The sequence below is a fragment of the Phanerochaete carnosa genome (genome assembly GCF_000300595.1).
Source record: "Phanerochaete carnosa HHB-10118-sp unplaced genomic scaffold PHACAscaffold_7, whole genome shotgun sequence".
Classification (NCBI taxonomy): domain Eukaryota; kingdom Fungi; phylum Basidiomycota; class Agaricomycetes; order Polyporales; family Phanerochaetaceae; genus Phanerochaete; species Phanerochaete carnosa.
The window spans coordinates 875,630-899,557 of record NW_006767634.1 but is presented as its reverse complement, the minus strand read 5'-3'; the positions used below and the strand labels follow the sequence as shown (position 1 = coordinate 899,557).

Sequence of the window (23,928 nt, the reverse complement as noted above, 5' to 3'; positions counted from 1 at the left end):
TGAGACGGCGGACACGTAGACTATCCAGCAGAACATCCCAACTCTACGCCATGCACTCGAACCAGCTACTGTACAATGGCAAGGTGTCGATGTTCTCCTATGAAGATTGCACGTTCGGCACGAGCTCGGTCGACCAAGATTGGAACGAATACATGGTGCTGAACTGCATCGTCGACACGCGTGTCTACTACGTTTCGCTCATTTACTTTCTATAGCACTACGGCCCGAACAAGGGTCTCATCTAGTATGGCGAGAATCAGCTACTTTCGCAGCGCCGGGAAACACTCATCGCGAACCCTAACGTGGACCGCTTCGCCGACACCAACCCTTGGAACGACTACGGCGGGCTGGATTATGTTGGCTCGGTCGACGGCATACAGCCCTTGTCGATTTCGAACACGCCAGTGTGTCTTTTCGTTTCGCTTTCTTCCACTTCCTCCTGGCCCCGCCGAGATACCTTCGCTGCTGCCATATGGTTTACGCATTCCCTACATTCTTCTCTTGCTTCTGAAAACCGTGCATCTTCATGACTTCCGTTATCTTCCGCGTCGGACACCCAACCCCGTTCCCAAAATAACCCCTCTTCTGTCGCATCGTGCTGACAACCAGCTCATGATGGTGCGGCAGCTGCGGCTCACGGACTGGCTCGACTTTATCGCGTACTACACCGCCAGACGGAGGCCTACTCATCTATCATCCGAGACCGCAGGTACCGTCCTGTGGGCATGACTACACAGAACGGCACTGCCGCAGCGGGCACATCATGCTCTTGCCATAGTTCTTGTTTCTTCTTCCCTTCACCGCGGCTGAAGATCTGAACACTGACCGCGCTGCGATTCCCCTGTGCCCTAGTACTTCGCAGACACAAGACCGACTCTGGGAGGTTGTCCAGCTGACACTGCTCCGGCGAATGTCCGACGCCCGCATGCCTGCAGGGACGATTAAGCTCAAGCTTCTGCTCGCCCCAGATTGCGCCGTCTCAAGCGCTGTCGCGCGTGGCGCAGGCAGCACGATCTCGGCATGAACTTCAGCGCCACGCCGGCGACGTACGACTTCAATGCCTCCGTGTCGGCCTCGCTGTAGACACGGCCACCACGCAGACGTTCGTGAGTGTAGATCTAGGAATCATAAGCATATGTACCTTGCAGTGAGACCTCAGTGATGTTGCACAGCATTCGAGTATCAGAGTAGGATCCGGAGTTTGTTTCGTCAGTCCCCAAATTCTAAGTAGCAAGAAGCATAGAATATCCGTATCCGAGAGTCATCAAGTCGTGAAGCGGGATTCGTAACGAGGAACAAAGCGTAGCGACAATAACATGTAAAAATGTGGTCCCAGGGACAGGTAACAGAACATGGTGGTGGCAGGTGTCAATCGGACGGAAGGGCGAGCGAAAAACGCGCGGGTGGTGACAGAGCAACAGAGAAGGTGAGGAAATACGATTCTGTGCAAGGATAGTTCTGTTGTACTGTACTACTGTCCGACTCTAGGGTACACACGACGCCCGCCAGCCCAACCGCTGATGACAAGACGGACAAGGGGAAATGGGTCTTGAAAAAGCAAATTCGATGGGAGAAGGTCAACAGAGTTGATGATGTATAACGAGAGAGATAAAAAGATTTGAGATAACAAAGTCCATGCACACTTTCAGTACCGCCCTGCGTTGTCTGCCATCCTTGGTGCATTCTGATGGTATGGATCGAATTCCGCGCTCGCGCCGCGCCCGTCGTCCCGGTAGGGTGAGGCGAGCGAGTAACTGCTCGCGTTCGCGTCGTGTACGTTCCATGCGCTACCTGCATTATCCTGTTGCAGAGGGACGAAAGCGCTCGAGTCAGAATCACGACCTCCACCAGCACGAGCCAGCGCGCCGCCAAAGCTTCCTTCCTTGCCGGAGGGCGCACCCAGTGGGTACGCACCCCCGCCGCCGGTCAGCTGTGCGGCAGCGCGCCGACGCCTCTGAAGACAGATACCGAAAACCGCACCAAGTATGCCCACCACCGCGATCGCCGCGATGATTCCTCCCACGATGGGGCCGGTGTGCGACGCACCGCTTGACTGGTCGTTGCTCGTGGTGCTGTTGGTGCTGGTGTTGTTACCACCACTTGATGAGCCGCCACCTGTTCCTTGAGCGCTGGCGAGACCAACACTTGGAGGAAGCTCGGCCAGAGCGGCGGTGGGCTGCGTGCCGATCTGACCACTGCCAACAATAACGTACGTGCCGTTGCTGGGGATGCCGTTGACGGTGACGAAAAGCAGAGCAGGGCCCGGCTGGAAGAGGTTCGGGTTGGGGGGCGCTTGGGAGACGTGAAGCGTAATGGAACCATTCTGGCTAACAGTATAGGTGTTGTTCAGTTGCAGGTGACGCTGGCCCATGTTCATCCCGTGCGTCGTGAAGCCAGTACGTATGAGGATAACAGTACTGTTTTCAGCTGCATCGTTGGCAGTACCAGAGTATGAGGACGCAGGGAGGACGATGTCGAAGGAAGGACCGCCGTACGAGAGCGTGTTCGGCATACCCTGAGGCGACGGACGAACAGCCGCACTGAAGTAAGGAGGGTAGAAGATCTCAGCCTGGTAGGTAGTCGGGAAGACAGTCGTCAGGTTGACATCAACATTTGGATTAGAACCAGCAATCAACACGGAAGCATCCGGGAGGAGGATGGCAGACGAGTGGTAGAGGCGAGGGATGTTCGAGGAGGCAAGACCTTCGTTGCTCCAACGCTGACCAGTGGGCTTCCTCGGGTCATAGATCGCAGGTTGAAGGACAGGACCAGATGCTAGCGACATTCCGTACGGCATTTGGCCGTAGGTAGGAGTCAGGAGAGTCTGCTCCGAGTAGCCAGCGGTACCGTTGGCGCCTCCATTGACGACCAACATAGTGCCATCGGGAAGGGCAATGAACTGACCCATCGTACGACCTTCGGGCATGGGGTCATCTTCGACATACGCGGGAGAGGAGCCATCCTGGGGTTCAGGCTCAAGACGGTGGCACTTAGGAGACGCGGGGTAGTCCCATGTGTTGATGAACGGCCAAGAGTAGTTGCCCCAGGCTTCGTCGGGCATGTCGCTACCACCGCAGAAGATGACGGTCTGGGAGTAGTTATTTGCGGGAGTAAGAGGGAGCATCGCGTTGGCACCAGAAGCGGGGTATACGCGAACGATATTGTCGGGCATGGGAGGGAGAGGTGTTTCTTCGCCAGTATTAGGGTCCCAGAGAACTGACGAAGATGTTAGCATGTGATCGGACAGGGTGTAAGTATCGGTACATACTGGTTGAGACGTTGGCCTGAAGAACCATATTTCCAGACGCCAGGAGGTAAGTAAGGGCGTAAGAGTTAAGACCGCCAGCGTCGACCAAGAACTGCATGACGGGGAGACTTGTGTTCCTAGGTGGCCAGAACTCGTAAGTGGGCGTGGAAGCACCACCCTGCCACACAGGATCGGTGTCGTCGGGGTAGTTGCGGTTGATGTAACCACCGTTGGTGAAACCACCTATGATGGCGACGGTACCGTCGCCCATGGCCTCAGCAGTTGAGTACCAACGCATGGCCTGGAGATGGGTCACTGAAGGGTTGTCGTACCACTGGCAATTGGCGGCGGTGGCGGCGGCGCTACCATCGCATCCGACAGGATTCATGACACGGATAGAGGTCTGACCAGAGAGATCGCCATAGGTGGTATCGTAGTTGCCGTTGTCCGAATCGCCGGGGTTAGCGCCGGGACCAACAGCACCGTTGCCACCAAGCGCAAGGAAGGAGCCATTCGGCATGTGCGCACCGGATGCACAGAAGGGGTTGGATGCGACTTCGATCGGGGTTGCTGTCCTAGACGCAATGTCGTAGACAGCACCCACAGCGGGATGGCCGTTGATCATAACAGCATTGCCTTCCGACTTGTCTAGAATGTAAACGATGTCTTCGTTACCAAGGAACATCTGGCGGAGGATGAGCGAGAACCAAAGCGTGTACATGGCGTGGGGAACGACGAACCATCATAGCAGAGACCTGAGTGTTTCCGCCATCTTCGAGGCTACCTCCTACGTGGCCTTCACCACCCCGAGTGGTTTGAGCAAGGACAGTTGCGGCCCCTAGAGTTAGGGCCAGCAAAGAGAGCATCGTGGATGAGTGATCGTGTGTTCCCGTCTCTAGGCTAGTGAATTGTCGAGGTGTATCGAAGAATTACGAGAACTAGTAGGCGAGGAACAGGATTACGATGGAACCGAGGTCCTAGTTGCGGTGTTGTAAAAGAAAAGAGAGTGAGGGACCGTTGGCGAAGGCGGCGAACGAGGAGGTAGAGACGACGAGGGAAAAGGTGAAGGTTGGCCGCCGACGACGACAGGCCAGAGTCTTATAACAACAATCACTCGGCACAAAATATTATATAAGCCTCCCATCACGGCGAGACGCCCAAAGACCCTCCGAGGTCTGCCTCGCCGCAACTCGACCTTGTCGATGCTGCCTCCCACAGCGATCCGAGTCGTACCACCGCCATCATCCGTTGTCGAACGAGCCTCCGGATGCTGTGTCTGCAGACAGACGAGCGAGACGTGCGCTTCACGCTGTGTGACGGAACCGACGCCGCCACGGCGACCGACGGCCGTGCGCAAATACTTCGGACCCGGCTCGGTGCGGCGGAACTTTGCTGCAACTCAACGCTGTCGTCGCTCCCACCCCAGACGGTCCGTGCGTATGGCCTGCAGCGAGTGGAATACATCTCGCTGCTGTGCGTGCATGAACTTTTAGACCTCGACGCGCACGGTCTGCGTGGTAACGTGTCGTCACAGATCGGGCCCAGTACGCAGCACCTCGATATTTTAATTTTGCATGCGGGGCTTGTGGATTAAACATCACGCCTCCAACGCTTCTAAACCTACTTCGGGTCCGAGCGGACCACTCTACCTCCGCGTTTCTTGGGTACTCTGGCACTTTTTGTCGGCCCTCAGCCCCTTCCATAAAGCCCCGCTCTCGACTTGTACCAGGTCTGGACGGACACATGCGTTCGCTACAGTCTAGCTGGCCCCGACGGCGCGCTCTGCTACGAGATACACTGCACACCACCGTGTCCACGTTCAAGGCACGCGCATGAGCTCAATGCCCCCAAGCCGGTTGGCTCTCCACGTCCCGGATGCTCGCTACGTATGTCTTGAGTAGCCCGCGCGTGATGTCACAGGTACATATACCGCTCCAAGGTTGCAAATTGGTGCAAGCTTGAGCTTGCTCATCTGAGCATGTAGCATACTCGTCAAACAGACTCGCCACGCCTTACGGCGGGCACCACTCGGACCTGTAAGACAATTCCTAGAGCAGCGCTGCCGCATCCTCCCATGTAGGCTCATCCTATTTGGCCTCATCCTCCTTGTACAGCGTTTGACAGCTGACCTATGACTGCGAAAGGTTCGCTTTGCTTCGAGCACTCGAGATAGTAAATGTGACGTCACAACGACACGGTTATCCCTACCTGCCGCTAACTGGGCTCTAGCTGCGACACCCACTAGCAAGGCCGAGCTCCCTATAGGCTTTCTAAGGCGAAGTTCAGCTACTTGGCACTACGACCCGACTGACTGAATGCCTCGGTACATCCCCCACGACAGCTCACCATCGTCCGACCTCACCCAAATCCGTGCAGACCTCGTCCAGGCAGTCCAGGCAGGGGTCGCCCGCGTGCAGCGCCACCGCTCTTCCAAGCCGAGCGTCTACATCGGTGTGGGAGGTAGGCACTATGTCCTCTCGCTTTCGTCGCTTACTGAACGTCTTCGCGAACAGGACACCTCCTCATGTACTGGCATCTTGCCGTCACTCTCCCAGAGCTCCAGCCTTGCGCAGCGCCAACAGTAGAAATCGTACTATTCCCGCTGACACACGCCGATTCGAGCGCACACACATCGTTTCTTGAGACGGGCATCGGTACCGCGGCGCTCGTCCTCGCGCAACATCTCCGCACGCCTTCAGGCAGCACGAACCAGCGAGAGAAGGCCGCAACAAGAGTGATCGCAAACGCAGTGAAAACCGCCACACATGAAGCTCTAGATGATGACGGCTGCGAGGTGCTCTACGGCCGCGCGGGCCTGCTCTACGCGCTGCTTTTCCTGCGCTCGCAACTCAAGCATTCAGGAGGGGACGCGGACAGCGACGTGCTGGAACAGCTCGTCTCGGACGATACCGTAAAGCTCCTCGTGGACGACATCGTTGCCCGCGGCGAGGCCGGCGCCAAGGCGTATGCAGACGAGCTTCTCGCCAACACACGGCAACGCGTGCCCGCACTCATGTGGCGCTGGCACGGGAAACGCTACCTCGGTGGTGCGCATGGTCTCGGTGCGTGTCCTTCTCCTTCGCCACAGCCAAGATTTGCACTGAGGATGTGGACCCAGCGGGGATCCTCCAGATGCTTCTGCGTTGCCCGCCGGCCATGCTCACCCCACACTGGGACGCACTCCTCGACACGCTTGAGTGGCTTCTCGCGCTTCAACAACCCTCAGGCAACTGGCCACACAAGGCACCACACTATGCGCAAGCTGCGGGCGAGGAAGAGCTGGTGCAGTACACCTCGCCGTTCCCTCCTTCCTTACTACGCTGAAATGCACAAGCAGATGGTGCCATGGCGCACCGGGACTCCTGATACTCTTCGCGACGCTCCTGCGCACCTTCCGCGCGGACAACGCACCGTTGTGCGTCCCCGAGCCGATTGCACATGCGTGTCGCTCCGCGCTGGGGAGGGGCGGCGTGCTGGTGTATGAACGTGGCCTGTTGCGCAAAGGCGTCGGGCTTTGCCACGGCGTTGCCGGGAGCGTGTACGCGCTCCTCGCTGTCTCTGACGTCCTGGATGCGTCTAGGAAGGCCAGAGACCCGAGGGCTACTGGAGAATGGTTCAAGAAAGCCACACAGCTTGCGCACCTCGCGCGTTCGTACCAGCAGCTAGAAGCGCGTGGGGAGATGAGCACACCCGACCGGCCGTACAGCCTGTACGAAGGCGTTGCAGGAATGGTTTGCGCGTGGGCGGATATCGTACAACATCTCGACGAGCCTCACGGAGAGAGGAAGAGGGGAAGAAACCGTACGGAAATGCCGGGGTATGACGATTTCGATGTGTAAGGTTGAAGTCGGCACAAGAGCATTTGGATGTATGCTTGCAAAATGAAAAGACAGACGTTTTGCCCGCTACAGATTCACGCGATGACCTCCTCAACATCAGGCTTGATATGGTTGCCAGTAAAGTACAGAAATCTGAGAATACAGTACAAATCTACTCTCAATTGTACAGATTATGCCCGGAGGACAATGAGTTACATGCTTTCAGTTTACTGAACACCAGGGATGTTGCGTCCTACCAAAAGATATTAAACATCAACTGGGGTGATGTATGGCGCGATCGCATAACGTACCCTCATACTGGTCAAACTCTTTGTTGGCGAAGTCGCCTGCCCGATCAGCGTTCTGGGCACTCTGCAAAGAGTAGCACGTTAGGCAACGACGGCGAAAAATCGAGGTCACTACTTACGACGTTCACGCCGGCCTTCTTTCCAGCCATTTGAATGCCCTTGTCGAGCCAGTCTTGCTTCTCGCCGCTCTGCTGCTGACCGCTCTGCTGCTGACCGCTCTGTTGCTGACCGCTCTGTTGTTGGTTGCCTGACTGGCCGTCCCAGCCTCCCGCAACGCCGCTGCCCTGCGCACCAACGCCGCCGCCCATCTCGGTGTTTTCGGGCTTGTTCGCGGCCTGCTCGTACCCGCCGCCAACGTTCATCTGGTTCTCGGTAGACATGGTGGTAATAAATTGCAGGTGTAAAAGTTGTTGGGGGGTTTTGAGAGAGAGAAAAGTTAGATTGTTCAGACCGAGAGTGGGGGGTTTATATCTGAGAGGGCTGGCGGGATTGCATCATGAGCGGCAGGGCTGTGAAGAAGCAGTGGACTGATGGGAGCAGTATGACGTCGCCCAACGCCACGAAGTCTCCATCTGTTCAGGGTCAAGACCGCTCCTGAGTGGCCTCGATTGGCTTTTCGCTACTGCGCCTAGCACGCAATGCACTATGAGCTCAGATCTGTTATTGCTACAAATTCCATAGAAATACAAGCTTCATATTTACGTCAGCCGTCTCTGGCGCATAGTCTACTTGGCCTCCGCGACGGCACCACACTCTGGGCACTTGCGTAGCTCTTCGTTCGCCATCCAGTTCTGGATGATGGGCTTCAACTGGGTGCCGAGATCCGTGACGTGCAGCGTGTCTTCGCGGATGATTGTCGGCTTGGAATGCTTGCCAGACTTGCAGTACCAGCGCAAGCGATCTGAGGCAGACAGAAGTCTTATGAGCACTGACGAAACAGGGCTTCAGAAGACATTACCTATCGCTGCGTCGGGGCGGGGACGCTCCATGACGAGGCCAATAGTGTTCGCAAAGCGCACCGGGTTATGAGGGGTGTTTGCTAAGAGGTAGTAAGTAGCATGAGAGCTACGCGAAGAGGGCACGCACCAGGCAGCAAGAACATCTCGCCCTCCTCGATGCAGATGTCACGGAACTCTTCGCCGTCTACGACACGAAGGACCATGCCGCCCTGGTATTGGTAGAACCACTCCTGGGCGCACACGACCGACCGTTAGGCCCACTCCGCAGCAAGTCGAGTCACGGCGCGCGGCGCACCTCAGTCTCGTTCACATGGTAGTCGTTGCGCTCGTTTGGTCCGCCGACGACCATGACGATGAAGTCCTTGCCGTGGTACGGACAAAAGTTGTTCACCGGGGGCTTCAGGAGGTGCTTGTTCTCCTCGATCCATTTCGGAAAGTTGAGAGGCGGCGGCAGTGGCATCTTCAGAGTCTTCGTTCTTTTGGGAGAAAGCGTGAGAACGGATAGGCAGCAACAGCGAGATATATGTGACAAGACTACGACATTTCTGCGTGATTACAAAGACACGGCGCCTGGGCTCGACAGTACTTATCCCGGATTGGATACCGACGCACTCGATAAGGCAGCCTACGTTTGAACAGAACCCGTCGCGCTAATGGCAGCCTTTACACAAACGTGGAGGATTGCCAGGAGTGAAGCTATGATGCTATAGCCCTAGCACCGTTCATGTGAGCTTGGCTACCTTCCCCGTCAAAGTACGTGAATGGTTCAGTCAGGAAAAGTTGTAGTGTATGCAACGTGCGCCAGTACTGTCTACATAATTCATCCGTATTCTAAATCAACCATGATATTGGATACCTCTGAGAATTAGTCCATAAGCATGCAAGAACTGCGGTCACATAGCTACTGCGTGTCGTTCAGGAGATCCTTCAAGATTGGGCGTCCCTTCACGATTGCCTCGCCAATTCCACTCCTCCTGGCCCGCTTGACGTTCGACATCCCGCCGTCCCTCGGATCGCGATCTGCATCATTTGCCTCAGCAAGACGTTTCAGCCGCGTCTCTGCATCCTTCGTCTGATGACCGAGGCTGGCTGTGGAGAGGAGTTCCTCGTGCAACGTGTCTGCGCCTGGCGGGAGCGCGAGAATCCAGTCTTTGCTATCCATGAGCTTGAAGAACTCTTCGAGCAAAGGCGTGGAGGCGAGCGTCTTGCGCGAGCCGATGATAACGAGTTTGCACCGTGCACGGGTGAAGGAGACGTTGATACGCCGCCAGTCTTTTAGAAGGTCTCCAATCTAGACAGCTGTCAATTTCTTGTTACATCGCATGCAGCCCCGGAGAACGCACCTGCCCTTCCGTATTACTCCTAACCATTGAGATTACGATGACGTCCTTGTCTCTACCTTGACTGCGGTCCGCTGTCAATATTTCCACGCCCTTGTGCTCCCTCAACAGGTAAGATACGAGCTTGATCTGCTGGCGGTAAAGCGAAAGCACGCCAATTTGGTTCGGTGTAACGCCGGAGCGCGTGAGCGCGGCGACGAAGGAAGCAACAAGCTGCGCTTCGATGCTGTTCTGCGTGAGGTCTCCCACACGCGACTCGGGTGCGGGAACGGCGTCGGTATCAACGAACACAGCCTTAGAGCTGCACAACTAAACTTTGAGCAACCTTGTCCAAGAGTAGGCGTGCGGACGCACCTTTCGTCCAAGAGCTGCTCGATCCAGCACCCTGCCTTACAATTTCCCTGTGACTCGTGTACTGCGTCCAGCCAGGCCTTATTGGTCTTCAGTCCCCTCCGTGCAACCTCCTCATTACCACAGCGGAGCCTGTCTCCGTAGATCAACCTGTTGGAAAGGAGCATAATGTCCTTATTCATGCGGTACTGCTCGTTTAGATCCACCACGGCTTTCGGGTGCGCCTCGGAGAGCATGCGGAAGAGGGAAACGTCCAATCCTTGTGTCTTCGCCTGCTTGTTCCTTACCAAAGGTGGAAGCTGGAAGTGGTCGCCGACGAGCACGAACTTGTTCGCGAAGCGAAGCGGACCGAGACATGTCGGAAGCGTGACCTGTGAGGCCTCATCGACGATGCAGTAGTCGAACTTGCGGCGAGAGAACAGTGGACTGGTACCTCAATCAGTCAAGTTGCACTTATGAGACAATGAAACAGGCTCACTGATCAATGGTCAGACATGTTGTTGCAACAACCGGTGGGGATATGACCCAATTCTCAAGTTGCTCTATGGTCCGCGGAGGTTCCCTTGCGCCGAGTGCAAGCTCCTTCACATCTGGATGCACCTTGTCCACGTTCCCTAGCCTCAGTATTCCAAAATCGACCCTGTCCTTGAGCTTCAGCAGGATATTGTCTACCGCGGAGTGCGTGTAGCTCGTTAGCAGCACCGTCTTTCCGAGCAGCACAAGACAGCGAATCAGCGCCGCAATAACCGTCGTCTTTCCCGTACCGGGCATCCCCAATATCAGCGCGTAGTCTTCCGCCAACAGCACCCGTCGGATCGCCTCCTGTTGATTCGCATTGAGCGAGTTAATGATGCCCTTTGCCCCGTCGGGCACGAAGCCGAGAAGGTCGTTGAAGCGGGGAGGCACAAGATCGACGACAAGCGAGAGCAGCCGTGTGCAGCCATCGGCGTAAAAGAGCTGCGCGAGGTTGTCGCGAATCCGCGCCATGCCGCCGCCAAGCTCGTCACGGTCGATACGGAAGACAACTGGTGCGTCTCCACCATCTGCCTTAGCTCTGGCACGAACCGAGGGGAGCTCGAGCGCGTGGTCGACGCCGACGATGACATGCTCAGGCGTGAGCTCTATGATGAACCCTTTGGCGAATGCCAGCAAGGTTGGCTCAACTGACACTGTTACTGCATCTCCCACGTTCATCTGCCCGTTCAGCAAACCTCCACTCAACACATTGCTTGCTACATCGCCTTTGACGAAGCGATAGGTATATGAATGGATCTTGCCCTCCTTTCCTCGACGAGGCGGGGCGTCAGAGGGTGTGAATGTCGTGTCGAGGACCATGTCCGCAAAGGCCCGCCCATACCGCTCGCGTTCTGTAGCACGCAGGGTCCAGAGCTCTTTGCGGAAGCGCACAAGGTCGTGTTCTTCGAGGCCGACGAGGCGTTCCCACTTCTTGAAGAACGCCGTGTGTGTCGGAGTAAGATGCGACGTTTTCAGCTCGTAGATATCCGCGATCGGGCTGCTAGTATCTTCGACTTGTTCTACAGCCTGCGAAAGGTTATTGAAATGAAGTCAACGAAGCTCAGGAGACGTACCTTGCGATAGAGCATGCACGTGTCCACAGAGTAGCACCTGCCACACACCCGCGCGCTGTCGATCGTTGGTGGCAGGAACGCTTCCTCAACCGCATTCTCAGCCTCTCCCTGACGGATACGTCGCATAATCCACCCTGCGAGCTCATTCCGCCGCATCGCCAGCGCACGCATCTCGTTGGGCGCTGTGGGGACTCGCACAACCTCTTCGCTCTGCGTATAATATAGCAATCCACTCGGTACTTCTGCGCCATACCGCTCGCTCATGAGCAGTGTGTATAACATTGTCTGGGCGCGATGCTCCATCCCCGCGACCGCGCGTCCCGTCTTGATTTCTAGCGGTGCCGGATGTGACGTTGTTGTGCGCGTGGGTTGAACAATAGTGAAAGGACTGGAAGTATCATCAATATCAGTGACGACCGCTTGCACGGACGCGTCAATTTTGCCCTTGAGCCCGTATGTCGGCGACCAGATATCCTCTTCGATATCGTGGAGGCGTGATATGGCAAGGAGACTGCTTTGCCCACGCTCAGAGCGCGTGTTAGTAAGGGCTGCATTGTCCTGACGAACCCGTTAGCGGCCGGCGCAGAGAAGAGAAGAGGAGCTTACCTTTGGCGAGTTAAACATATACCGCGCTGCGAACGTCTCCAGTCCACCCGCGCGTGCCCAGACCTCGCGCTTGGCTTGATCGACGTCGACGTCAAGACGCATAAGATCACCAAGGCTGGTCCTTGCGACTTCCTCGATGCGATCGTCCACCCAGCTCTTGTCCCAGCGCCCCTCTCGAAGGCATGTCTGCATGACCTCATGCAGTATGTTACCCCACACGAGCGCAGGCGTGACATCTGTCGCACTCCGGACGAGCAACCCGAGGAGCGGACGGCGAAGACAAGTCGGCGTGCTACTGAGCGCGGTCGCCGTAACAAGGATATCAGGATGGTGAATAAGTAAAGGTGAAGTTGGTAATGATGTGAGTGTGATGGTTGGGGTGGGCTTGGATTTCGAGGAGGACGAAGAGTCTTCAGTCCACGTGCCAATTACATTTATGACATCGCCTGCATTGCACTTTCAGAGACCGCTCACGCAGCCGAGCAGATAAAGGCCCACCAGATTTGATTACGGACATTGCCCAGTCATCCCGCAGAATGACCCTCCTGGGTTCGTCATCAGGCTCGGTGGAAACCAACAGCTCCTGTAAGAAATTAATTAGCTTTAATGACAGAAAGCAGCGCAACCCGCCTTGCCTTGTATAAGTGGCCGCTATGCAAGACTTGCTTGACCACACATCGTGCACATGATTCGAGAATCCCTTTAGAAACTTCTGGGGTACTTTCTAGTTCTAACGTCCGTGTATCACTCTGGTCGTCCTAAGAGGAAGTAGTTCGCCATGGCAGGTCAAGTAGCCTCGCTAAGACTGACGCACCTCTTGCTTACACGATGCTGCCTTCTTCGGAGTGAGAAAATCTGCGTGCATATCCTCCCAGTCCCAGTCCTCCGCTCCCTCAAGCAACGCCGCGAGATCCTCCGCCTGCCCATTCTCCTTTGACTGAGCCGGCGAACGCGTGTTCTTCGGAGTCGCGACACGTCCATGTCGTTGCTTCTTTGGTGTCTTGAACGCGCAACGCACAGGCGAGAGCTGCACTTTCGTTTTGCTGGGTACGCGTTTCCGAGGCTGGTCTGGTGAGGGTATGGCGTCGAAGATGGAATCATCAATGCCGGCGAGGAGCTCATGCATAAAATCGGCCTCTTCCGCGTCCGTGGGTCGTGTTGGAGGCATAGCAGGGCTTCCTTTGTTATGAGGGCTTGCTAGGGACTGTAAATTTGACAAAATACTCAAAATACTTCCGCATACTCAACTCGTGAAGTTCGAAAAAGTGGCAAAAATGTATGGGTTTGAGGTCTGAAATGCGCGGGGGAAAGAGAACACCAGCAGACGCCTGTCGTGGCGTGCGTGACCGTGATTGTTCGCATCAGTCCCGCCATGAGCCCCGCCATGACATTCCAATTCGCCACACAAGCTTCAGATCTTAGTGGGCCTCAGGTCTCAGGGCTGCGATGTGTGTATGAATATGTCATGTTAGTATGAGCCAGCAAAATCACGACTTCACGCATGCTTCCCGATCGCCGAAATCTCTGATCCACATAAGAGCTAGTGCTATCACCATAACATTCGCCGCACCTTCCATGTAGTTGTAATGAAGTTAACAGCAGTTACGCGTCAGTCGCGGAGCCAAGATTACTTTCGCGCTTGTCTACCCAGTCAGCCGAGATCGAAATCCTAGTCCATAGCGTTCGTCATTCTTTCCCCAGCCATCTTCGATCTTGAAGCTTTGAAGCTTGAGTGACTGCCGCGAAGCAGGGGACTCGTTTGGGACGCGGCCAGCTTGGTCGCGGCGCGGATGATCGAGCATCAGGCATCACCGCCATCAATCTCGCCATCAATCCCTCCGTACAGAGGTTGATGGGCGTCTGCTTAGTTTTTTTCTTTCGGACGTCGCGCCAGCCTCGACAATGGCCAAGCGAAAGCGCACGCAGGAGTTCAAGCCTCCAGTTGAAAAAGTAAGTTTTTGTTCCATATTTCAAGTATTGTACTGAGGTTTTACAGCGTCGGCGTGTCTCTCCAGATGTCGATGATGAGGAAGACTTCATAAGTGACGACGGTATGCGCTTCGAAGAGGATGGTCGGATCTCTCGAGAAAATAGTGAAGGGTCAAATGATATATCAGAGGTCTCAGAAGGAGATGAGGAAGATGGAGAGGAATGGGGAGGTATAAACAGCTCAAACGGTGCTGTTCAGGATTCAGAGGGCGACAAGCACACCGGCACAAAACCCAAGAAACCCCCGACAGGCGAAGAGCTTAGAGATATCAAGGACGCGACGAATCTTTATAGGTCTAGCTCCTTCAAGCTCCAAGTGCGTGCTCCAGTACTGCGTCTAAACTTGCGCTTACCCGCATGCCTAGATCGATGCGCTCCTCCCGAATGTTCGTCCAAAATACGCAAAATACACCCCACTAGAGCGTTTCCTCCTCGCATTGCATACTTTCCTCAACTCCCTTTCTCCTCTTGGACCTGATCACCCCTTGGCCGCTGCGCGCAGTCTGCAAAAGAAAGGTATCGCCGTGCCATATCCTGCACCCGCTCCCGCGGAAGACACCAATTGGAAGGTCGCTTTCGAGACGCCTGCGGACATTGCGATTGTAGGAAGCTGGATCTCAAAGCTGAGCGTCAAGGCTCAGGATAAGACACCGTATAGGGTGGACCTTGCTGTAGAGATGCCCCTGGTGAGCCCTTACGGCACGGACATCTCAGATTGTCGGCTTACTCTGTTCTAGAGCCTTTTTCAAGAGAAGGACTATCTCAACGGGCGTTTTTTCCACAAGCGTGCATTCTATCTGTCCGCCATTGCTGCTGCACTGACCGCCAAGAAGAGCGGCCTTAACGTCGATCTCGCATTTGAGTGCAGCATGGGAGACCCGCGTCTGACGAACCTGATTATTCGGTCACGTCTTGGTATGTGCTCCAACTTGCAAATTATCGCGCTGTTATGTCACAGTCTCATTGAATGGTGCGTTTGTAGACCGCTCAGATAGGGACTTCTCAACACTTCCAGTCGAAATTCGTCTCATTCCAACGCTCTCGCCATCATCTCCTCTCCAACTCTCTCGTCTTTCCCCTCAGAGAGGCAACATCCGCGCAGCTTCTGCCTCTACGTCTGAGTCCAAGGACTTCCCAACGCCCATCTACAACTCTACGCTACTTCTCAGCACTGTCCCGAAAGCGCACCTATTGCGCGTGTACCAACTGCAAAAGAACGCTGCCGCGTTCAGCGACGCACTCACGATGTTACGTGTGTGGGCGAACCAGCGTGGATATGGGGCTGGCGGAGAGCGAAAGTTATGTATGCGAGGCTTCGAAGGGCGAGGATACTGGTGGGCTGCGGTGTTGGACTTGCTTGTGAACGGGGAGGAGGCACTACCTACAGCAAAGCTTTCGGGTGCCGCGTCGAAGCGCAAACCTCTCGGCAAGGGTTTGAGTTCATATCAGTTGTTTAGAGCCGCGCTTGACTTCTTTGGTAAGCATATCCTAACTAAGCACTTGTGGAGATCGTGCTTATGACAAGTTCAGCGAAGACGGACTTCAGTATCGACCACATCTTCCTAAAGACGGAGAATGGTCAGCATCGTGTATGTTCTATCTATACATCTAAGTAGCGTTTGCAACCAACTGACCGTCGTTGGAGTTAGTTTCCGCCCGCAGAATATGACGGATGCGAGCCTGTCTTTATTGACCATACATCCTCTGTGAACCTACTTGCGGGAATGCCGCTAGGTTCACTCGAGATGGTAAGTAATGGCTATGGTGAGGATACTGCTGGTAACTGAGGACAATCGCAGCTCAAACATGACGCGAAGTTGACACTTGAGACATTGAACGATAGCTCGCTTTCGGCGTATGAGGATCCTTTCACGGAGACGTTACTTCGAGATAGGCGCGACTTGCAAAAGCGCTTTGACGTTGTTTTGAGGTATGTATCTCTTGCGTGCGAACCTAGTGACTGACTGACAGCTACGTAGGATCGACCTGTCGCAGGCGAAATTGCTCAAACCTTCAATCCATGTGGTGCTTGACACGGGCTCAGCTTACAACGCACTGCTCGCTACCCTCGAGTCCACCGTCCGCATCGGCCTCGGCAACCGTGCCAAGGCTGTCGCAATTCTCCACTCGTCGGTATCATCACGCCCGCTATCGCAGGCTCAGCCCGCATTCCCTCCTGTCATTTACATTGGGCTCATCCTGGACACTGAGCACGCTTTTCGCCTCGTGGACCATGGTCCGCCGGCGGAAGAGTCTGAGACCCAGGAAACCCGAAGATTCAGGGAGCTATGGGGCGAGAAGTCAGAGCTACGGAGATTTAAGGATGGTAGCATCGCGGAGAGTGCTGTCTGGGACATTCGCAACGCGGACGAGCGCGCGCAAATTCCGTTTTTCATCGCTCGCTACCTCGTGCACCGGCATTGTGGCGTGCCCGAGAGCAACATGCGCGCATGGCAAAGCGACTTCGATAGTGTCCTCCGCGTACCGCACGAACTCGCGAACTTGTACCAGAGTGTAGGTGCGCAGGCTGGGTTCAAGGCTGCCATGACCGCATTCGACACGCTGGTGAAGAACATCAAGGCGCTCGACGACCAGCTTCCTCTCGCTGTGCTCAACATCAGCCCCGTGAGCGAGAGTCTTCGGTATACGAGTGTTTTTGCACCTGTGGCAATGGACCAGAAGCTAGAGGGCACGCTGCCCGCATGCGCGCGATACGTCCCAGTCATGGATGTGATCATCGAATTCGAGAAGAGTGGCCGTTGGCCGGACGATCTGCGCGCAATTCAGAAGATCAAGCTCGCTTTCTTCGAGACGCTTGGCTCTGCACTTATGTCGTCCGCGCCTGGACTGTGCGCGACTATCGTACTAGGAGATGCCGCACATGTCTCTGAGATCGAGGACGCGGGCTGCCTCGAGCTCATCACACCGGACGGCTGGGCATTCAATGCACGCATCTGGCACGACCGCGAGGCGACGCTCCTTGATCAGCTTATCGACGACAAGCCACATCTCCCAAAGCATATCAAGAAGAAGCTTGCGAAGGCGAACCCAGTCAATGGCTCCGGTCCCGACCCACGCCTGCGCGCTCAGGCGATGCACGCCAAGGATGTGTATACGCGCCGTTTCATACATGCCCCGAGGCACCACAGGGCGATTGCGGCCCTCGCACATCGTTTCACTGCATTCGCAAGCACAGTACGCCTGGTGAAGCGCTGGCTCGCAAGCCATTGGCTCCTACGTGCACATGTTAGTGAAGAGGCCGCTGAGCTGCTATGCGCACATGTATTTCTTGGAGCGACACGCACTACAAAGGACCGCGAGAGCGTACCTGGGACCAAAGAGCGCGGCTTTGTAATGGTGGTGCACTTCCTGAAGGACTGGGAGTGGGAGAAGGGAGTCTTCGTGCCACTGTATGGCGATGAGAAAGCTGAGATGTCAGAGGGAGAGACGAAACAGGCCGAGGTTGAGATCAAGGCTGGAGATTGTCGTGGTGTGTGGGTGGTCTCAACGGAGCATGACGAGGAGGGGCACATGTGGACAGCGGAGTGCCCAGACGGTATCGCAGCAAGACGCGTGCAGACAGTTGCCAAAGCGAGCTGGACAGCCCTCCAGGAGATTGAGAACGTCGAGTTCGATTCCAAGGTATGTCAGTTTATATTCAGTTGTTAATCATGACGCCAATCCGAATTCGCCAGACACTCTTCGTTCACCCTACCGAGCACTATGATTTCCTTGTACGGCTTGACCGGGCTACTCTTCCGCGATACCACCACAACGTCGCCACCGACGCGTCTGCGCTTTTCGGAAAATCGGGCAAGTACACCAATAACCGGCTGACCGTTGCACCGAGAGAGCCGCAGCGGCGTCCCGGCTTTGACCCAGCACAGATGTTCTTTGATGACTTGAAGGTGCGTTACCACTCCGTATATTTTCTGAACACGGGCACATGAAGGTGTACTTCCGCGTTAGAGGGTCTATACAGACACTTTCAAAGTCTTCTATGACCCCCTTGGCGGAGACCAATACGGCGGGATCTGGGACCCAACGCTCAAGGAGCCACGACCGTTCCGTGTGCTTGGCGGGTTCAATAGCGCTCCAGCACCGAAGGTGACTTGGTACTCTGGGATTGTGTCATATTGACTGCTGATAAAAAGACACTAGGAGAATGAAAAGTCGAAAGACAAAGGCTTCGTTAAGCTAAATCATGATGCAATCTTCACTGAAATTGAGCGCATGGGTACGGGAATTGTGGAAGGCATCACAGTGCAGGTGTAGTTATGCTTTCAGATTTGGGTGTACCTGATTCGTAGCTTGTATGAAGTATGCTGGATGTTTATCCATGATAAGCTAGAGAGATCGGAAGATACAGGTTTCAATCAAGGTGATAGATCGTAGTATGACTCATGTATAATGGTAGGTGCGTCCCTCGTGCAGCTCGCTTCGCAGCACAGATCATGTATATTTGTACTCAGGAATTAATACTGTTCCACACCTCGTCTGCCGCTCTTTTCATAATATCCCGCCACTCTCTCTCGCCTTCATTCTTTGCGTGCAGTGTTAGTGGGACTCCCCGGTCGCCGCTTACGCTTACGCTGCTCAGTACAGGCAGCTCGCCGAGGATCTTGACGTTGAGGTCGGTCGCGAAGCGCCGAAACGCTGTTGGTGGGCCGAAGATGTGATGTGGTGTACTGCAAGAAGGGCAGGTGTAATGCGATTGATTTAGGAGGAGGCCGGCAACCTACAGCTCCATTAGCACCAAGGAAGGCGATGAGGGAACCGAGGTGACGCACGGGAACAGAGATCTTGCGAAACATCGAAATGCCCTTTCGCACGTCTGAGAGAGCGACATCTTGCGGCGTGCTAACGATGACGGCACCTGTATGAGGTTGCCTAATGGTTTGAACTACGGCAGCCATGTACTATGAAGCGCAAGGCGTACCGTCGACCTGCACAAGCTGACCAAGGGTCAGCGGTACGTCGCCTGTGCCTGGCGGCATATCCACCACAAGGACATCCAACGCGGTCCCGCTATGCTGGTCCCGCCAGTCTACGTCGAAAAGCAGCTGTTGTACGGCCTTTTGGACCATGAGCCCGCGCCAGACGACCGCAGTGTCAACATTTGACGATGCGCTGGGAGACGGACGGGGCAGTAAGAAGCCCATAGACATGCAGGGCATACCATGATTGGTCAGTGGGATGATCGCGCCGCCTACTTTGGTTCAGCTTGGCTACCGGAGATTGAAGGATAGCATACCTTCGGTGAGATGTGACTCCTCAGCAGCATCGAGACCCATGAGTTTTGGTAGGGATGGCCCGAAAATATCGAGGTCAAGCAGACCCACACGCAACCGACCTTGCGGGAAACCTTGGCCCGCTGCGAGCGCAAAAGCAAGGTTCACTAAATGTACGTTCAAGACGGGGAGGAGCAGAATCGAAAGTCTGACACACCAGCGACTGTGCTCTTACCCACACCGCCCTTCCCACTCGCAACGACGATAACTTTCTTAACATACGGCACGGGCCGTTTCTGCATCTGCACCCTGCGACGCGGCATTTGAGGAGGCATGTCTGGGCGTTTTGGCAAGCCCTAAAAGCGAGTGAGTTAATTAAGGGCGAGAGAGGAGCCGAGAACGCACAAGGGGGTTGTCATGCCGTAGCGTTGCGGATGTGTGCCATGAGCGATAAACCCGGGAAAAGTAATTTCTCCCTAGATACTTCAGGAGGCGATGGGCGCGGGCAGACATGGATCGCTTATGGCGGTCGCAGTGCACACTTACATTGAGCGTCAAAAGTGATTGAACACCCACTCGCGGGTACTGGCTTCGCCTTACCGGCCGATTCCCCTGTGGGGTTAGGGTTAGATGCACAAGCAGGCGGTGGCTCAAGTTTGCGGGCCTTCCCATACAGATGCACAGAGTGTACACTGAACTGCGCCATTAGTATTGATCTTAATGGTGTGAACACCCTTGTTTCGGTAGCTATCATTTTGAACTGGAGTCTGGTTGACCAGAGCAAGACGGCAGGCAACAGTGCAGTACCACTCTACTCTTTGGTACCTGGTCTTTAGCTGAGCCAAGAAGTGCCTAGCTTTGCTGTTACAACCAGTGCGAGGCTGGATATACCACTAAGCATAAAATAACATTGAGAACAAGCTGGCGTTACATAGCACAGTGCTACATGTTTTGCAAGAGGAGTCAGTAGCAACGGATATATGCAGGATAGTAAACGATGGGGTGTGGGCAGCGCTAGCGAAACAGGAGAGAAACGGCAAACGCCGGGATCCAGCGTCTAATAAGCTCTCCAGACTGCCTGCGGCAAAAGCCGGTGAGCAGCGCCTAATCGCGCTCTCCAGTTCACAGTTCATCACTCGGGGATATTGGCTTTCGCCCTACAGTCCGATTCCCTTCTGCCAACTAGCGTTCAGATGAGCTTCTGTGTCCAAGCACACTAGAGTGCAGAGAATAGGCTGCAATAACATGTGGAGATATCTGAGTGTAAGTCGGATAGCAAGAGCACGAGTGCAAACCCTGCAGCGGTTGCCAAATTTGCACCTCCTCGTGGTCGCGCTGCACACTTTCTACACTCGCTTGTGGCCCTCTGCTAAGTACTGTGCCTGGATGTATTGCTTTGCATGTTCTCAGTATTCTCACTGTGAGAGAATTGCCTGTAGGGCGTAGTGGAACAAATTTATGGGCAAACTCGTCAGGCCTGTGTAGTACATCTACTACAGATCACACCTTGTTGTACGATCTTGTTATGCATTTCTTTGTCCTTGTTGAATAGGCTGCGTGGGCGAGCTCAGTGGCATGTGAAGGAAAGACTTCCACAGAAGAACATCTTTGTCGAGCCGGAGTTCACAGGCTGGCGAACATGATGAGAAACAAAACGTGCATCATAGGCAGAAACTCACTGGGATATAGTGTTTAATGCCAGTTCAACATGTTATCAATAAGAGCAGGAGTCCAACTGCATATGGTCTGTGTCGTGTCTCTGCAGCAGAATCCGGTGAGCTCACAGCAGAGGATGATTGACAATGATGTCGCCTCGATGTGCCGAAGGTTGATGAATAATGTTTGCCAGAGGATGTGATACAGCCCTTGATGAATGGCAGAGAGGGAGAGTTGCTTTTTACTGCGAGTTTGGCAATGGAGTGTGAGTGTCAGATTCTCAAGTGAAGGGAGAAGGTGGGTGGCAGCCCAAGTCAAATAGAGGTGTCCATGATCCCACATTAGCGGATTGCCGGTGATAAACACAGGGGGTGAGAGAGCGAACTCCTTGAGATGTATCAAGGAAGAAAGTGGGATTGCTCTCCACAGATGAACGGACCCAGTGTAAGCTTGAAATGTGAGTCCGTGATCGAAAGATATACCATTATACTCACTGAAAGCTAACGATTCTAGATTGATGGTCAGGTTTGTGAGGGTGTTCAGTGAGCGGTGGCAAAGGCTAGCGATTTTTGTCGCGTGCATGGCTGTGCATCTGCATATGTGAAGATGCTGAAGGCTTGCGTAGTCTGGTATTAGGTGTAGTGGGCCGCCATATTGTCGCCTCATAGCTGTAGCGGGCCAGTGGTTGAGTATAAGGTGAGTGATGGTTCTGGTCGCGATCGGTTCCCGAAATTCTGGTCTGAACGATGTGGTGCCCAAAAAAAGTTGTCAGGAGGGGTGGAGTACAGTGAGGAAGTTTGCGAAACTAGTCTGTGCCTCTGGCTGCACCTCTACATCGCAAATAGATAAGTGACTCAGATGGGGTTTGTAGGGGGGGTGGAGACCCCAATAGCGTATAGAGGGGGATGGATTGCAATCGGCAACCCATGTTAGTTTGGCGATGGACAAGAAGTCAAGATTTGCAAATAGCCCAATGATAGCGTGTATGTGCACAGAATCTACGTAACACACGGTTGAGTCATGCCTTGATCCAGTGGTGAGGGGCATGGATGTTATAGAATGGATATTTAGCTCCACGACCAATTCGGCCAGCGCGGTATTCATGCAAAATGCATGAAAAAATCATGGGAGATGAAAGGTGCAGTAAGACTAAGCATGAACAGGATGGTCACAAAAGATGGCAGGCCAAACACCACAGAGCGCAGATATTTGTTTGTGGCAGCAAGTTGTAGTGCAGTCATTGTATTTGTGGCGATGTAGAGAGCTATTTTTTGCCACAGCTTGGTGGGCAAATTCGTGCAGGAAGACAGCATGAGATGCATGATGTAGAGTGCCACGCTTACAGTCAAACGGCTTTAAAGGTAGAAATAATCAGAAGCTAAGTACAATGCTGCCATCCGAATTAAGGGGGAAGGCAAGAGATATGGTACAAGACAGGGATAAAGAAGAAACAGGAGATGACTTTATAGGGAATAAGGCCAAAGCTCTGAATGAGGAGGCAATTAATTAGAGATCAGGCAGGTCTGTTTCATATTTTATTGTGCAATCTGGGGAAGAAATATGAGCTATGTACGGCAGCTCGAAAACGGTCTCTAGCTTACCAGGACAGATATTGGCGTACTGATCAATGAATTCCATAGATGCCAGCATCCAAGATGTAATGTCCCTGTACATTATTTCACAGTGCAGGACAATGATAAAATGCGAGGCTTGGATCCTGCATAAGTTCCGGAATACGGTAATCCACAGGAATCTGGTGAGGCCTACAGCGATCTTGGCATCTGTGATAACATCTGGCTGATGGGTGCGATGGTATAATGTGAGCGTCAGATGGTCAACAGTGGCTGGCATATTTGTAGCAGCCCAGGCAACAAAGCACCACCTGTAAAGCCAGAATTGGGAGTCTTGGGTGATGAAGACAGGGGGCAATATGTTGAAGAATCGAAGGTTGACCATTTGGTCCAAAGGGAGCTGTTTCCAAGCGCATATGGAATGCTGCGCATTTGAGCGATCATTAGTGGTTGTTTGCCATAGCAGACAAAGAAACTTACCCCAGGCAGAAACTATGAGATCTAGCATCAGGTGCGTGAGAGTCGCAAGAGATATCACCATAATAGCGGCAAGCTTCTTAGCATGTGAAGAATCACATCTGTGCACAGAGAGACAGTGGAGGTTGCTGTAAATTGGCACTAAGCTGATAGGCCCATTGCACCAGTATTGTGGGCTGCAAGCATTGGGTCTGTGATCCAAGTGCAATTTGTCTACAGACAGCTTGGTATTGAATGCAGCAGTGACATGTTGGGGTGTTATGTGTGTTGAATAGGTGTGTCGTGGGCGTAGCCCCGGCCTCCTATTATTTTTCCATTTTCCCCGATTTTCTACGGTTTATTCCGTGTTTGTACGACCCTACAAACGTCGTCGGCATATTGACACCAGTTTACAAGTCCTAGCCGCGTGCTAACACCTCGGAAACACATCACCAACGGGCACACATCAGCGCATCAGACATGCCTGCATTGCCGCCACCTCGTCGCCGCATCATGCTTCCTCGGTAACAGCTGCACTCCAATCTCCACTGGACATCTGATCCTCGTCGACCCGACAACGTCATACGCTATGACACACTGGCCTCCGTCTATCTCCAAGTCCGATCAGCAACAGACATCCAATCTCCGTCAGCCCGACAATGTCATATGCTATGACAAGCTGGCCCTTGCTTCTCCACCAAAAAGTCCCCTAAAAGACACTAGCAGCCACCATAGCACAGTCGCTTATGTAACGCCTAGTTCGTGCGCAGTCTGACTAGTATATAAGGAGTTCCTTTGTTGCTACCT

The 23,928-nt window shown here is 54.2% G+C and overlaps 8 protein-coding genes across 8 annotated transcripts; 4 read left to right on the top strand and 4 right to left on the bottom strand.

The window, feature by feature from the left end:
* Positions 1–50: 50 nt before the first annotated feature.
* PHACADRAFT_197602 (uncharacterized protein) lies at positions 51–1,024 on the top strand (the record flags this gene model as incomplete). Its single annotated transcript, XM_007397817.1, has 4 exons — positions 51–191; positions 246–404; positions 628–719; positions 853–1,024. The coding sequence occupies 4 exons, from the start codon at positions 51–53 to the stop codon at positions 1,022–1,024; spliced, it is 564 nt and encodes a 187-aa protein (XP_007397879.1).
* A 163-nt stretch (positions 1,025–1,187) lies between these two features.
* Positions 1,188–4,300, bottom strand: PHACADRAFT_259359 (uncharacterized protein). Its single transcript, XM_007397816.1, has 4 exons — positions 3,988–4,300; positions 3,269–3,932; positions 1,981–3,216; positions 1,188–1,801 (listed from the first exon to the last, which is right to left on the bottom strand). Exons 1-4 carry the CDS (start codon positions 4,111–4,113, stop codon positions 1,797–1,799), a joined length of 2,031 nt encoding a protein of 676 aa, XP_007397878.1. The 5' UTR covers positions 4,114–4,300; the 3' UTR covers positions 1,188–1,796.
* Positions 4,301–5,200: 900 nt separating this feature from the next.
* On the top strand, positions 5,201–7,329 carry PHACADRAFT_185888 (uncharacterized protein). Its single transcript, XM_007397815.1, has 4 exons — positions 5,201–5,707; positions 5,761–6,309; positions 6,336–6,534; positions 6,585–7,329. The coding sequence occupies exons 1-4, from the start codon at positions 5,563–5,565 to the stop codon at positions 7,084–7,086; spliced, it is 1,395 nt and encodes a 464-aa protein (XP_007397877.1). The 5' UTR covers positions 5,201–5,562; the 3' UTR covers positions 7,087–7,329.
* A 769-nt stretch (positions 7,330–8,098) lies between these two features.
* Positions 8,099–8,864, bottom strand: PHACADRAFT_210871 (uncharacterized protein; the record flags this gene model as incomplete). The annotated part of the gene is made up of 4 exons (XM_007397814.1): positions 8,628–8,864; positions 8,460–8,562; positions 8,332–8,412; positions 8,099–8,274 (listed from the first exon to the last, which is right to left on the bottom strand). Exons 1-4 carry the CDS (start codon positions 8,790–8,792, stop codon positions 8,099–8,101), a joined length of 525 nt encoding a protein of 174 aa, XP_007397876.1. The 5' UTR covers positions 8,793–8,864.
* A 231-nt stretch (positions 8,865–9,095) lies between these two features.
* On the bottom strand, positions 9,096–13,428 carry PHACADRAFT_147492 (uncharacterized protein). Its single transcript, XM_007397813.1, has 8 exons — positions 13,046–13,428; positions 12,717–12,883; positions 12,219–12,664; positions 11,613–12,170; positions 10,502–11,565; positions 10,027–10,305; positions 9,676–9,973; positions 9,096–9,623 (listed from the first exon to the last, which is right to left on the bottom strand). Exons 1-8 carry the CDS (start codon positions 13,384–13,386, stop codon positions 9,234–9,236), a joined length of 3,543 nt encoding a protein of 1,180 aa, XP_007397875.1. The 5' UTR covers positions 13,387–13,428; the 3' UTR covers positions 9,096–9,233.
* A 771-nt stretch (positions 13,429–14,199) lies between these two features.
* On the top strand, positions 14,200–14,910 carry PHACADRAFT_259351 (uncharacterized protein). The gene has a single exon (XM_007397812.1). The coding sequence runs from the start codon at positions 14,272–14,274 to the stop codon at positions 14,683–14,685; it is 414 nt and encodes a 137-aa protein (XP_007397874.1). The 5' UTR covers positions 14,200–14,271; the 3' UTR covers positions 14,686–14,910.
* Positions 14,911–15,388: 478 nt separating this feature from the next.
* PHACADRAFT_259350 (uncharacterized protein) lies at positions 15,389–18,545 on the top strand. The gene is made up of 8 exons (XM_007397811.1): positions 15,389–15,684; positions 15,738–15,796; positions 15,857–15,955; positions 16,007–16,137; positions 16,187–17,849; positions 17,903–18,115; positions 18,177–18,314; positions 18,369–18,545. The coding sequence occupies exons 1-8, from the start codon at positions 15,453–15,455 to the stop codon at positions 18,480–18,482; spliced, it is 2,649 nt and encodes an 882-aa protein (XP_007397873.1). The 5' UTR covers positions 15,389–15,452; the 3' UTR covers positions 18,483–18,545.
* Positions 18,546–18,653: 108 nt separating this feature from the next.
* Positions 18,654–19,912, bottom strand: PHACADRAFT_259348 (uncharacterized protein). The gene is made up of 5 exons (XM_007397810.1): positions 19,656–19,912; positions 19,462–19,605; positions 19,147–19,416; positions 18,998–19,083; positions 18,654–18,945 (listed from the first exon to the last, which is right to left on the bottom strand). The coding sequence occupies exons 1-5, from the start codon at positions 19,771–19,773 to the stop codon at positions 18,676–18,678; spliced, it is 888 nt and encodes a 295-aa protein (XP_007397872.1). The 5' UTR covers positions 19,774–19,912; the 3' UTR covers positions 18,654–18,675.
* Positions 19,913–23,928: the final 4,016 nt, after the last annotated feature.